The sequence below is a fragment of the Scyliorhinus torazame genome, chromosome 1, assembly GCF_047496885.1.
Source record: "Scyliorhinus torazame isolate Kashiwa2021f chromosome 1, sScyTor2.1, whole genome shotgun sequence".
Lineage (NCBI taxonomy): Eukaryota > Metazoa > Chordata > Chondrichthyes > Carcharhiniformes > Scyliorhinidae > Scyliorhinus > Scyliorhinus torazame.
Genome location: NC_092707.1, coordinates 238,287,592 through 238,302,490, shown reverse-complemented (window position 1 = coordinate 238,302,490; position 14,899 = coordinate 238,287,592). Strand labels below are relative to the sequence as shown.

The window sequence follows — 14,899 nt, the reverse complement described above, 5'->3', positions numbered from 1 at the left end:
TTCTCTCTTGCAATTCAATATTTCTTTCCTTCCATTTCTCTTTTTTTTAAACCTGATTTGACACTGAACTCCCTCTCCTCAATCTTCCTTCTTTTTATTTCTCAATCTTTAAATGTTAAAGAGATAGTTTCCTATTGTTCACCAAGTTCTGATGTCCTCCTTGCACCATTATCAGCTCACACTTCCAGCATTTAGTGGCCAAAACATTTCTGAGAGGACTGGGCAAAAGTCTAAACAACAGGGCAGCCATGAGATGCCCCACCAAACCAAATTACTTAATATTTCTTTGCACAAGTAACAACTGCAAAAGTGTTGGCTCAGATGGGGAAAGAAGGGGCAGACCGAAAGAGGAAGGGAGAAGTGAACTGAGAGAACAGGTAGGGGAAGACGAAAGGTGACTTGATTTAAATATGCCTTTCACAACCTCAGGGAGGTCCCAAAACACTTTACAGATAACAAAATACTTTTGAAATTGACACTGTTGCAATGTAGGAAATGCAGCCACCAAGATGCACACTGCAAGAACTGCAATGTGATAAAGACCAAACAAGCGGTTTTAGTGATGTTGCTTGAGCAATGAATATTGGCAAGGACAGCGGGAAAAGCTCCCTTGCAGCTCTTCAAAACAGAGCTGCTCGTCTCATTTCATGTTCACTCGAGAAGATATAGACTGGGTCTACTTTTAAGTTATTTTCCACAAGAATAGCATTTGTCACCGCAAGCCTAGGTTATGTGCTCAAATCTCTGAAGTGGGCTACGTAACGTCCACTTGAGAGAGATGGTGCCTCAATTTCATGCCTCATCTGAAACACAACCACCAACAGAAAGGAAGATTTATTTTTCCCTCATCCTAATTTTCTCTTGCAAACAGAATTTTGAAAGCAAACAAGGGATTCCAAAAGAAACAGAGGGGGTGGGTAAGGGAAGGAAAGAAAGAGGCAGGAGCCACAAAAGAGAAGGAACAACAAAAGGGGTGGGGGATAGAGGATCAGAAGGGTGAGGAAACAGTCTTTCAAACTAGCTTTAAGGGTGCCAAAGGAAAACAATAAATGCAGTTTGTGTTTAGTTACAGGATGACAGAACTGCATTAATTACAGAACTATTAGTTCTAAAGTCACAATAAGAAATTTAACAAGATGATCAAATTGGCATGTTGGATATTGTCCCTTCCCCAAAAATATTACCATGTTACTCAAGATACCACAGATAAAATTATAATATTTTGGGTGACTGCATCCACATTTATGGTCTTAATGGAAACCTGGTTGAAGGGTGATGGTAACTTTCCCCTTAATGAAGCCTTCCCCCCCCCCCCCCGCCCCCCAACCTGGCTACATCTTCCACCATTTGCTCCTCCACCATCACAGTGGTACTGTGGCGCTCATCACCAAATTACCTTGGCCTGATCCCCTGGCACTTTCTCCAACTTTGTACATCTCCCTTGTTCCAGCATTCTCCCCTTTCTTTCAAAATTATTGTTCTACGTACATCTCCAACTTTAATCACTCAACCGTTGGTGGCCAAGACTTCTGTTGCCTGGGCCCCAAACTCTGGAATACCTTCCTGACAGTTCTTGATCGCTCTACCCTGCTTTCCTTCTTTAAGGCACTCCTTAAAACCCACCTCTTTGGCTAAATGATTTGTCATCTTAATTACTGTCTCTTTAGGGGGCTCCTTGTCATCATTTGTTTTATAATAACGCAGAACCTGGGGTGCCTTGGGGTGTTTTACGTGGAATGCACCATAAATGGAAAATAGAAAATAGATCAATTTGCCTGATGCTCATTGAAAAGTGAATTGGAGCATCCTCATTACCTAACACATTCAGTGCCCATCTCATTCCAGAGACCATCCACTGCTATAAAATACCATACGGTTAGTAACATCAAAACTGAGATTATTCAATTGCGGCATATGCTTCCAAGCAAAGCAAACTTTTGAGTCATACTAACCTTTATTAACAGGACGACTGACTGCTTTTCCAAAGTTATTTCTGTGTTTAGTTGACATGCGTTTCATCTGCCTTTGGGTGTTAGGTGGTGAAGTTCCATAAAAACCTTCAAGGCTAGATTCATCAGAATAGTCATCTGATTCAATATCTTCAGAAGCGATATCCCCTGATCTTCTGGCTTCCCTGAGAAAGGAAAAATAAATTACCCCAGTTGTTCTACAAATAATATATAATGTCTCTAAAACTAAAGATATCTCCCCTGGGCCGGATGGGATTTATCCTGGGATTCTCTGGGAAGCTAGGGAGGAGATTGCTGAGCCTTTGGCTTTGATCTTTAAGTCATCTTTGTCTACAGGAATAGTGCCAGAAGACTGGAGGATAGCAAATGTTGTCCCCTTGTTCAAGAAGGGGAGTAGAGACAACCCCGGTAACTATAGATCAGTGAGCCTTACTTCTGTTGTGGGCAAAATTTTGGAAAGGTTTATAAGAGATAGGATGTATAACCATCTGGAAAGGAATAATTTGATTAGAGATAGTCAACACGGTTTTATGAAGGGTAGGTCGTGCCTCACAAACCTTATTGAGTTCTTTGAGAAGGTGACCAAACAGGTGGATGAGGGTAAAGCAGTTGATGTAGTGTATATGGATTTCAGTACAGCGTTTGATATGGTTCCCCATGGTAGGCTACTGCAGAAATATGGAGGCATGGGATTCAGGGTCATTTAGCAGTTTGGATCAGAAATTGGCTAGCTGGAAGAAGACAAAGGGTGGTGGTTGATGGGAAATGTTCAGACTGGAGTCCAGTTACTAGTGGTGTACCACAAGGACCTGTTTTAGGACCACTGCTGTTTGTCATTTTTATAAATGACCTGGAGGAGGGCGTAGAAGGATGGGTGAGTAAATTTGCAGATGACACTAAAGTCGGTGGAGTTGTGGACAGTGCGGAAGGATGTTACAAGTTAGAGGGACATAGATAAGCTGCAGCGCTGGGCTGAGAGGTGGCAAATGGAGTTTATTGCAGAAAAGTGTGAGGTGATTCATTTTGGAAGGAATAACAGGAAGACAGAGTACTGGGCTAATGGTAAGATTCTTGGCAATGTGGATGAGCAGAGAGATCTCGGTGTCCATGTACATAGCTCCCTGAAAGTTGCCACCCAGGTTGAGAGGGTTGTTAAGGCGGTGTACGGTGTGTTAGCGTTTATTGGTGGAGGGACTGAGTTTCGGAGCCATGAGGTCATGTTGCAGCTGTACAAAACTCTGGTGCGGCCGCATTTGGAGTATTGCGTGCAATTCTGGTCGCCGCATTATAGGAAGGACGTGGAAGCATTGGAAAGGGTGCAGAGGAGATTTACCAGAATGTTGCCTGGTATGGAGGGAAGATCTTATGAGGAAAGGCTGAGGGACGTGAGGCTGTTTTCGTTAGAGAGAAGGTTAAGAGGTGACTTAATTGAGGCATACAAGATGATCAGAGGATTGGATAGGGTGGACAGTGAGAGCCTTTTTCCTCGGATGGTGACGTCCAGCACAAGGGGACATAGCTTTAAATTGAGGGGAGATCAATATAGGACAGATGTCAGAGGTAGGTTCTTTACTCAGAGAGTAGTAAGGGCATGGAATGCCCTGCCTGCAACAGTAGTGGACTCGCCAACACTAAGGGCATTCAAATGGGCATTGGATAGACATATGGATGATAAGGGAATAGTGTAGATGGGCTTTAGAGTGGTTTCACAGGTCGGCACAACATCAAGGACCGAAGGGCCTGTACTGCGCTGTAATGTTCTATAACTTTTAGTGTTGCTTTGAGCTAAAACATACAACTAACCAGGCAAGCAAAAAACGTGCTTGAGTGAAGAATACCTTTAAAAATGGATTTCACTTCATCAACTCAAGTGAAGTATGAATCTGCATGCAGATTTATCGATTACATGCAATGTATATTTTATAAATGACAAGAAAATACTGCTGGGGTGTGGAAAGAGAAAAATATGTCAATGATGAGAAATTGCATTTAGTTCCAGAAACATTGCATTAAGCTAAAAAAAAAGTAATATTCCCATAAATTATATAGTTATATTCAACAAAAACAGGTTTTGAAAAGACATGTGACAAGTCATAAAGCAGTCCAAAAAGCCCTACTCGCTCTTACCGAACAGAAAGGAGAAATCAGGTACCCAGGATATTTATAAAAGCAGCGTTAGAATAAAGGGAATGCAATTTAAAAATAAGACGGATCAGTAATGGGCCAAAAAGAGAGGTAGACTTGGATGGATTTAGAATACATGTGGGTAGACACATGATTGTGATATAGAGGTTGGTGAGCTGCAGGCACAACATGTCACTTATGAAATGGTGGCAATAACAGAGACAGGGGGAGGATGGAGAATGTAATATTCCTGGCTATTAAGAGTTGTCTAGGAAAAGTAGCAGCAACAAACAAACAAAAAAAAAAAAAAAGAGGGTGGTAATATTGATCAATTATGTGGTCACAGCACTGGAAAGGGGTGATAGGCTAGAGAGTCAAGACAATCCCATTTGGTTAGATTTAAAGGAATATGAAGACTTATTACTCTGCTGGAAGTACACAATAAATTACCATATCATGGAAAGTATATAGGATGAACAAATTTGCAGACAACTTGCAGAAAGATTTAATAATTTTATAGTGATAACAAGAGATTTTAATTATAAAGAGCAAAGGGGAGTATGAATTCCTGAAATATGTACTTTCTTGACCAATACATTCCCAGGTCATCAAGGAAGGAAAAATTGCTGTATCTCGTTCTGGGAATAAAGTGGTGCATATTTCAGAAGTGAAGCATTTGGGAAACTGGAATCACAATGCTGGCTTTGGAATAGTAATGAAAAAAAGGACATGGATCAACTGGAGGGCGACAATTTTGGTGAATTGAAAAGGCAACACAGCCTGTGAACGGTGTATATCCCACTGACTATACTGTCCCCTGCTACCACAGTATTCCTATTCACTCCCCACACTTGAGTGGCTTTGTGTATCATGGTATGTTTGGCGAGAGATGGTTGGAGAGCAGTACAACGAATGTTGCATATATGGACCTTCAAAAGGCGTTTCAAGTATCACAAAGTGAAGTCCGCTGCATTAATGGGTCAGTGACAGAATAGATAAGGAATTGGCGAACAGACAGAAAACAGAGAGTAGGGGTCAAAGATTATTTTTTAGAAGAGGGATGTACACCAAAGGTGCCCAAGAGTTTTAGGAACACTGATCTTTTTGATATTTCTTTAATGATCTGGATTTCAATTCACCAAAATTGTCGTCCTCCAGTTGATCAATGTTCTTTTTTCATAACTATTCCAAAGCCAGCATTGTGATTCCAGTTTCCCAAATGCTTCACATCTGAAATATACACCACTTTATTACCAGAACTAGATCCAGCAATATTTCCTTCCTTGTTGACCTGGAAATGTATTGATCAAATTTGTTCCTCCTATATGCAGGACATAATTTACAGTACCCAGCTGTTAAGAAACTCAAAATGTGATAAAAGAGGATACAGAAAAATCTGGACTTAGTTGGGTGAAATGAGCAGACACATGGCTGATTCACATATATTTTGAACTGATACATTTCATGAAGTAAAATATAAACTAAACTGTAGGTTTCTTACATTAAAACAAAAAAAAGAGGTGCAGGAAAAGAGACCTGGAGATACATGTGGGTGCAACTCTTTTAAGAAGTCGGGACAAGTTGAAATGGCTATTAAAAAGGGATACTGCATCTTTGACGATTAGTAAACAAGCAAGAAGGTTACATTACATCTTTATAAAATTCTGGTTAGACCCCAGCCAAAAAGGTATAGCCAATTCTGGGGCGGGGTCACGCTTTAGGAAGGATGTCAAAGCTTTGGGAGAGACAGTGAAGAGGAGATTTATTAGAATGGCACATTTAGAATGCAGAATTTCAGTTTTACGGAGAGACATGGGTGGTTTCAAACCAGAGTAGGTTATAGGGAGATCTGATAGGAGCTCAAAATCGTTAAGACTTTTAATCGAGTAAATAAGAAACTCGTTCCAGTAATATTGGGTCAGTAACCAGAGGACACAGGTTTAGGGCAAATAGCTAAAGAACCAGGAACAGCACGAGAAAAAAATAATTTGTTGTCTGGAATGCACTGTAAACGCATGATGGAAGCAGGTTCAATAGTAATGTTCAAAGTGGAATGGAATAAATACTTGCCAAGGGGAAACATTTACAGGGTTATTGGGAAAAAACTTGCGAGTGGGGCAATTGGATAGCTCTTTGAAGAACTGGCTTAGGCACACTATGCGGATGGGCCTCCCCATGTTGTATCATTCCACAGAATCGGAAATGTACACTCCCCCAAAACTAGTCCAAGTAAAACCAATTACTTTTTTGCAAGATGCAAATTCCAGACAGATTAAGTGAGCTCCAGGCAAATAAATCCCCAGGGCTGGATGGTATTTATCTCAAAATGCCAAGTCAAGGGAGACGATTTCCAAGCAAATAAATCCCCAGGGCTGGATGGTATTTATCTCAAAATGCCAAGTCTAGGGAGAAGAGTTCAGAAACCACCCCCACCCCACCCCCAAAATAAAATGGGTGAGTCAATAGGCATTGATGAAACATCTATATTTTGCAATAGCTTAATGTACTGCCCACATTCAAAAAGCAACTATAAATCCAAAGTAGCTTATTTTTGTCATTCTACACGCATTAATGGAATTGAATAGTCAACTTGGGGGATCATTTGTACAATAACTCAAATAGTAGTCAGCATAGCTTCAGACGTAGAGCTTCCTTAGGGCAGCACGGTGGTGCAGTGGTTAGCATTGCTGCCTCACGGCGCCGAGGTCAGAGGTTCAATCCCGGCCCCGGGTCACTGTCCATGTGGAGTTTGTACATTCTCCCAGTGTTTGCATGGGTTTCACCCCCACACCCAAAGATGTGAAGGGTAGGTGGATTGGCCCGCTAAATTGCCCCTTAATTGGAAAAAATTAATTGGGTACTGTAAAAAAATTTTTACATTTTTTTTTAAAGTAGAACATCCTTGCCTGACCAACCTCTTAGCAAGTTACAATCCAAGTGGTCTGCAGTAAGGCTTATGATGTGGCCCAAACTGACAGTCCGAAAACATTTTACAAAATTTCACAAGACTTAGGGCAGGATTTTCTGCGCAACCCGCCGCGTACTTTTGTTCTGGCTCCGCCGCTGTCAACGGGATTTCCCATTGAATGCACCCTTCATGGTCAGGAAACCAGCGGCGGGGGCTGCTGTTGGTGGGACTGGAATATCCTGCCGGTGTGAACAGCCGGTACATTTTGCCCTTAATTTTAAAGCCCTGGGGAAGATCTAACCCTAGGAATACATACAAAACTGGCTGAAGAGTAGGAACGATGCATAATCATATCTGAGTGGATAGGAGAAAAGATGCACTCAGTGGCATAACTCACAGCTCAGTGCTGTGGCTGTTTTACTTAACCACAAAGCTTATCTGGATTCAGAAATTCAAGACCAAGTCATGAAATCAGCAAACCGTACTAACGGAGGCAAGCACTGTAATCAAAATAAGCTGATTTGAGATTACAAAATGGATTGGGCAAGATTTTATTGAATTCTTTTTGCAGAATACCAGTCGTTGGCTACACCAGTTTTTATTGCACATCACCAATTGCCCTAGAGGTGGTGGTGGTGAGCCGCCTTATTGAACTGCTGCAGTCCATGAGGTGTAGGCATACCCACAGTCCTGTTAGGAATGGCAATATAGTTCCCAGTGTAGTGAGAGGCTTGGATGGGAACTTGCAGGTGGTGGCATTCCCATGCTTTTGTCCTCATCGGTGGTAGAGGTCTTGGGGTTCGAAAGGTGCTGTTGAAGGAGCCTTGGTGAGTTGCTGCAATGAATCTTGTGTACGGTAGGATTCTTTTGAGTATGACTATGTTAGGCTTGACTACTCAATTTTGGCATAAGCTCGCAAATGTTACTGACCACTTTGCAGGCTGGGTTTGCCATTTGCGATGAAAGTAGGAATTTCAGATAGATTGTATTCTATATATATATTTGGTGCAGTAAGAGTTACAAACTTGTGATAAGTCTGTGCCTGCTGCAGTCACGTTTTTAAAAATCCTGGTTTGAAAGGCAGCAGACACGTTTTGGAGACAGCGGTGCAATTAAAGCATTGCATAAGTATCAAAATTCATTCCAACCAGGATATTGTTTGCTGAAGTTGGGCTAATGGAGTTCTGTTTATATAACGAGAGTTCCCTGTGAGTAGATAATTAGCGACACTTGTGTTCAGCTTAGTAAGATAATGTATGGGGCAGCACGGTGGTACAGTGGTCAGGTCTGCTGCCAGGTACCCGGGTTCGATTCCAGTCTCAAGTGAATGTCAGTGTTGAGTTTGTACGTTCTCCCAGTGTCTGCATGGGTTTCCTCCGGGTGCTCCGGTTTCCTCCCACAGTCCAAAGATATGCAGGTTAGGTGGATGGACCATGATCAATCATCCCTTAGTGTCCAAAAGGTTAGGTAGGGTTATGAGGTTACAGAGATAGGGCAGGGGAGTGGGTTGATCTTTTCCCTCAACTCCACTTTCCCACCCACTACCCATGTCACTTGATTCCCAGAGATTAAAGCCCTGTCTACCTCAGCCTTGAAGATACTTAACAATACATTCCAGCATTTTCCTCATGACTGATGTCAGACTCTGGTCTGTAGTTCCGTTTTCTCTCTTCCTTTACTTTTGAATAGACATGTTATATAGGCAGGCCTCGGATTTAGGACACAATTGGTTCCTGAAAACAATGCCATTAAGTTGAAACCGACTTTCCCATAGGACCAATAGTATAAATGGGGGATTGGTTCTTGAACCAAGGCTGGAAATCACTCATGGGCCACCCGGTGATGTAAAATCCTCAATCCTTGCCATGTCAAGTCGCTGAGACGACTGCCAATGTCTATGCACCTTACCACAAGATCCTCGGTTATTGTGGGGGATATAATGAAGCCATTCATTCCATCACTGTCACTTGCCTGTTTAACCTTAAATTTCTTCGCGCCTGAGCACATGTTAAATACAACACAAGCATACAAATGCATTAAAACTGACAGTTGCGTCAAAAAAAAATCTTACAGAATACTTGTTTCCAACCTAATAAAGATGGTTCAATCTGTCCAGTCATAACAGGTGGGCGGCACAAAATGTCAATACTCATCTATGAACATGCTGGCGTGGCGCCATAAGTCGAAAACAACATTGCAAAGTTGAAATGGGATGTCAATTTATAAACGTTGCAAATGCCGTTCGTCATAACTCGAAGTTGTGAAGTTGAGGAGTTGTGAAGTTGAGGACAGCCTGTATTTGCTCATTTCCAATTTACTCGGACCATTATAGAATCATGGAAATGTTGGAAAATCATAACCATTACCTCTTAGAACCCTGGGATGAAGGCCAAAGCTCCTTGGAATTCGTTTCTCCAATACAAAGAACAAAGAAATGTACAGCACAGGAACAGGCCCTTCGGCCCTCCAAGCCCGTGCCGACCATACTGCCCGACTAAACTACAATCTTCTACACTTCCTGGGTCCATATCCTTCTATTCCCATCCTATTCATATATTTGTCAAGATGCCCCAAATAAATACAAGACTCAAAATATAATTACCTTAACTTCTGCAGTAGCCCCTTGGTTAACCCCTATTTCTGGTTATGCAATTGGTGTCTTCTGTAAAGACGAACAAACACAAAATATTTGTTCAATATTTCTGCCATTTCCTCATTCCCCATGATAATTTCTCCTGTATCTGACATTAAGGGAGCTCTTAGGTTTACTACTATTCTTCTCACTATATGCCTTTCCTTTTAATTGAATACATATTTAACATACTTAGTAAACATCAGGTAAATCTTGGCAGTTAATGGATCATATTTGTTAAAAATTCTGAATCATTCCTGTTTTCACTGTTTACTCACTTTTGTTCTATTTACCCAGTCAAACTTAACCTAGCTGTCCCCATAATCTTATGTAATTGGCTTTAGTTTAAACTTTGGACTCAAATATGTCTCTCTAGTAATGCAATTAAATTCCATATTAAGTTATGATCACTCCAAGAGGACATTTACAATGAGATTTCTAATTAACCTTGCCTCATTGCACAATACGAGATCTAAAATTGGTTTCTCCCCAATTGGTTCCACAATGTATTATTGTAGAAAGCTGCTGCAAAGTTGCTGCCACATAATTATTTAACAAACTCATCTTCTAGACTACTTTTGCCAATTTGATTGTAGTCTATAAGATTAAAGATGCTGTGATTATTACATTGGCTTTGTTACAAGCTCCAATTATTTTTAATGTTCTGTCCAACTAAGAAGTCTCAGTAGGCTTTTTTCAGCCAGGGAAGAAGGTACCTGAATTAAGATTTTAGATATATTATCAAATTAAGGATTTAGAAAAGAAAAAAAAAAAAGAGGTTCAGCCTGTTCAGTTGCTCGTAACACTAATGTTCGCAATTTTGGTGTCATCCTTCTGCAAAAGGCCAAAATTCTGCATAGTACTTCAACTTGTGTAGTATGGAGAAGATAAATGTAGCTGCTTATATTGCATTTTTCTGATTTAATTATCATGGCTGGCAGGGATAGGCTGACCGCAATGAAGCCATCTCTACAGCCCATAAAAACAGTTCTATTATCAAATCTGCCTGACATGTCTGTGCGATAGAGTATACACTCAAGAGCAAGCAGACGTAATTTAGTATAATTATCGAACGTTACATATTTACAAGAACACATTTGCACATCTACATTTATCTAATCAGTACAACATCAATTAAGTCACAGAATGAGAATTACGATTAGTTAGCGGGATTTTTTTTTTAAAAAACAGTAATGGATACATAATGATTCCTTTACGAATTTGTGGGCTGCATCGGCCAGAATAAGCATTTCATAATGCTGATCCAACTCACAGTCGGGAGCTTTAAAGTAATTCAGTTGATAGGTCTGAGTGAAGTCTGTATGTCACAGGTTCCCAACATAAAATGCACTATCTTGACTGTATGCAGTTCAGAAAAATCCACCTCAGAAAAATTCACCATCAGGAAGTTATCAAAAAATAATAAATCAAAAAGTTATTAGACTAAACATAGCACATCAAATATGTCCGCCATGAAAATGAAAAATTGGTTCATTAGTGCATTTATTTAGGGGCTTTTCACAGTAACTTCATTGAAGCCTACTTGTGACAATAAGTGATTATTATTATTTGAAATTGTGAAAATTATTATTGCAGAAGCCCACACACTAACGCTACTAAATAAACTTCTCAAAGGCCAGTAAGCCTAATTACTGGAAACGCAATCTTATTGGTATGTCTCTTGGATATTGTTTATTCAAGAGGTCAAAGCGAACAGGGCATGGGAAACGCTAGATTGGATGTTGAAGCCATACAGTTATTCTCAATGGATTTCACTACCACTTCAGAAATGTGCATTAGATTTAATGATTGTTTTGCCAATAACTTGTCTGAATATTTTAACTCTTAAAAATGTTGGATTTTTATCATAGTCATCGAGATCATTATTTTATAGCGCTAACATGCGGTATGATCGTGCATACATACCCAAGCTCAGCTTATTCTGTTCCATATAGAACTGGGATCATTTCTTATACACTGGTGGTACAATTATTTTCCCCTCCATCATAAGCTTCCTATCTAGGATGAATACTCAAATACTCAGGCTGCCTTAGAAAATGATAGAAAATAATGCATGCCATTTGGGGCTGAAATACAACAGTATCTGGATTTGAAAAATGTAGGTCGGCTCACTGCATTGCACCAACATTATTTTCCCTGGATATAAGAATTTGGACATCATCGTCTTTTTACTCCATGATTCAACCCTCCACAATTTTAAGCAAATGATAGCTTAGAAGAATACCACCATATTTAATAGGTACCATCTTTATCGTAGCCCGGCTAGCCTCAGTGTTGGGGGGGGACACGGAGAGAGAGAAAATGAGGATGCAGGTAACATTCAATTTCTCATTTCTATACAGTTAACGGCTCAATAGTGTGCAGTTGTGAACACAAGGGATCACAAAATTGGATTCACTTGCGATACTGTGAATGACTACAAAGTCTGCCAAAAATCAAGGTCCAGACTTTACATGTGATGGATGAGCACTTAGGGTTGCCAGCCCAGATGAACCACAAGCAAGCCGTTTAGGAGGGGTGAAGAGAAAAATTAAACACCTTCCCTAGTTGTGAGCTGGGATCTAATTTTAAACCAAATGTTTTGATCTTTGGTAAATTTATTTGATTAAATAACAAAGAGGCTGAATGAGTGCAGTGCTGTTGACATTAACCACATACTTTCAAACAACATTTCATAAGGTATTTCTAAGCAAGATTAAAGGGTCAGTGGCTGCATGGATATGAAATTAACTGAGACAGAAAGCAGCGAGTATATTCCTTTTCCAAACTGGAAGGAAATGTGCAGTCGTGCTCCCAAGGGTGCTGGGTTGACTACTGCTCTTTCTGAAATACATTGATGACCTGGAATTGGGTATACAGGGCATAGGTTTGAAGATAATACAAAACTCCAAATAATAGTAAAAAGGATATAACAGCAGATATCAGGACACAGGCTGGTACAATGGGCAGACAGATGGCAGATAATGTTCCCACTGAGTAGCACAGTTAACAAGCAGGCTGTGCGAAAGCTGGCCCCTCTAAGTTACCACATGCCCGCAAGGATTTTAGTGTCATGCCTCTATTGTAAATGTTTTCTAATCTAGGATTTCAATAAACTGAAATGTAAAATTGTAATTGCGACAAACAATTAGGAGTATAATTAAGGATATTAAATCGGACTAATGCTTGAGCTATACAACATTAGAGGAGAGAGTTGCTCTGGGACTGCTGTTTGCGAAACTGCCTGAAGTAATTCAAGAGGGCAGACAAGAAGCAGATTTACATAGTATAAAAGGAAAATATACCGTCGTAATATAATGTATTGAGTGGCACAGTGGATAGCACCACAGCGCCAGGGACCTGGGTTCGATTTCAACCTCAGGCTACTGGCTGTGTGGAGTTTTCACATTCTCCCATTGGCTCCGGGCGCTCGGTTTACTCCCACAGTCCAAGAATGTGCAGGTTAGGTGGATTGGCCATGCTAAATTGCCCTTAGTGTTCAATGGTTAGGTTAGGTGGGGTTCCAGGAATAGATTGGGGATTGAGTCTAGGAGGGTCGGTGCAGACTCAATGGGCTAAATGGCCCCATTCTGCACTATAGGAATTCTATGATTCTATGAAATGATTAAATGTGGAAAATCTTCAAATTCAACAAAACACAATTGTTCCAAATATCAAAGGGCACAGGCAAACAAGGATATCATTCATGCACATGGCAAGTTAGCCAAGTCAACTCTTGCATTTAATTTAATCTCCAACAGTTATGCAAAGCGAACATCTTGAGGTACACCACACTGGTAACCCAAACCTGACCCCCAGATTAGATGACCTTTAAAGGTGTGCCATCATTTTGTCTTGCTAAAACAAGACAAACAAAGCACTAATCTTAAATTAAGCAGAGATAGAATAAAATATCTGCTTAGGGACTGAAACTTTACTTTTAAAAAGCCACAGGGCCAAACTCTTTCAATACAAACAAAATGTAACTAAGCTGTTATAGTGGCTACTTGTCAAACTCACACTGAGTGAGCACAAGCTATTTGTACGTTCCCCCCAGTTGCAAATACCCATATTTTGTGCACCAGCTTGTTTAGAACACCCAGATAATTTAACATCGATAAGGACTGAGCAAATCTACGTTGTCTGCGGGAACAAATAAATGCAATAAAAAGGAGATAATGCTCATGCTCTCCTAGATATAATTTACATGCATTTTTAGGTCCTACAAGCGAAATTGTCAATCAATTAGCCTGCTGGTGACTTCCGGGTGCGGCAATGACCAGCTGAGTTGCACGTTTCGGCACCTCCCGTTGGAACGGACTTTTGGGCTCTTGATAGGAGCCCCAACGGCAATTTAAACGGCCAAAATCATTGTGCGGTAAACTAGAAGGGAATCCCCCCGGATACACATGGAAAAAGGAGAGGATAGCGGCCGGATTGCAGAAGATCCTCTGGAGCAGCGGCAAGGAAGGGAAGCTCAAAGCAAGATGGCGTCGGAAGGTGGCCGTTTGTTATGGAACCCGGAGCAACAAGAGTTCCTGCGGCGCTGTGTGGAAGAGCTGAAGAAGGAGTTGAAGAAGGTGTTGGCCCCGATATTACAGGCGATTGAAGGGCTAAAGGAGGAGCAGAGGACCCAGGAGCTGGAGCTTCGGGTCGTGAAGGCAAAGACTGCCGAAAACGAAGATGAAATACAGGGCCTGGTGGTGAAGGCAGAGACGCACGAGGCACAGCACAAAAGGTGTGTGGAGAGGTTGGAAGCACTGGAGAATAATTCGAGGAGGAAGAATTTAAGAATTCCCGAAGGCGCAGAGGGGGCGGACGTCGGGGCATATGTGAGCACGATGCTTCACTCGCTAATGGGATCGGAGGCCCCGACGGGCCCTTTGGAGGTGGAGGGAGCCTATCGAGTTCTGGCGCGAAGGCCAAAGGCTGGAGAAGTACCTCGAGCTATAGTGGTGAGGTTTCTCCGCTACAACGACAGAGAGACGGTCCTCAGATGGGCGAAGAAAACCCGGAGCTGTAGGTGGGAGAACGCGGTGATCCGCGTATACCAGGATTGGAGTGCGGAGGTGGCGAGAAGGAGGGCAAGTTTCAATCGGGCTAAGGCGGTGCTTCACAAAAAGAAGGTTCAATTTGGAATGTTGCAACCGGCGAGACTGTGGGTCACACACCAAGGGAAGCACCACTACTTTGAGACGGCAGAAGAGGCGTGGACATTCATTGTGGACGAGAAGCTGGAATAGTCTGGCGAGAGAAAGCTTCTGG

General features: G+C 41.4%; 1 protein-coding gene across 3 annotated transcripts in view; it reads right to left on the bottom strand.

Moving 5' to 3' along the window:
- The window catches only part of map3k4 (mitogen-activated protein kinase kinase kinase 4), a 234,086-nt gene that overhangs the window by 184,694 nt on the left and 34,493 nt on the right, over positions 1–14,899 (bottom strand). For 2 of the 3 annotated variants that reach the window (XM_072503685.1, XM_072503676.1), the window contains exon 2: positions 1,953–2,134. In XM_072503685.1, the coding sequence (XP_072359786.1) occupies positions 1,953–2,134 (182 nt within the window). Of the gene's footprint in view, positions 1–1,952; positions 2,135–9,604; positions 9,665–14,899 lie in introns of all 3 variants that reach the window. The other variant, XM_072503694.1, reaches the window with a different exon arrangement.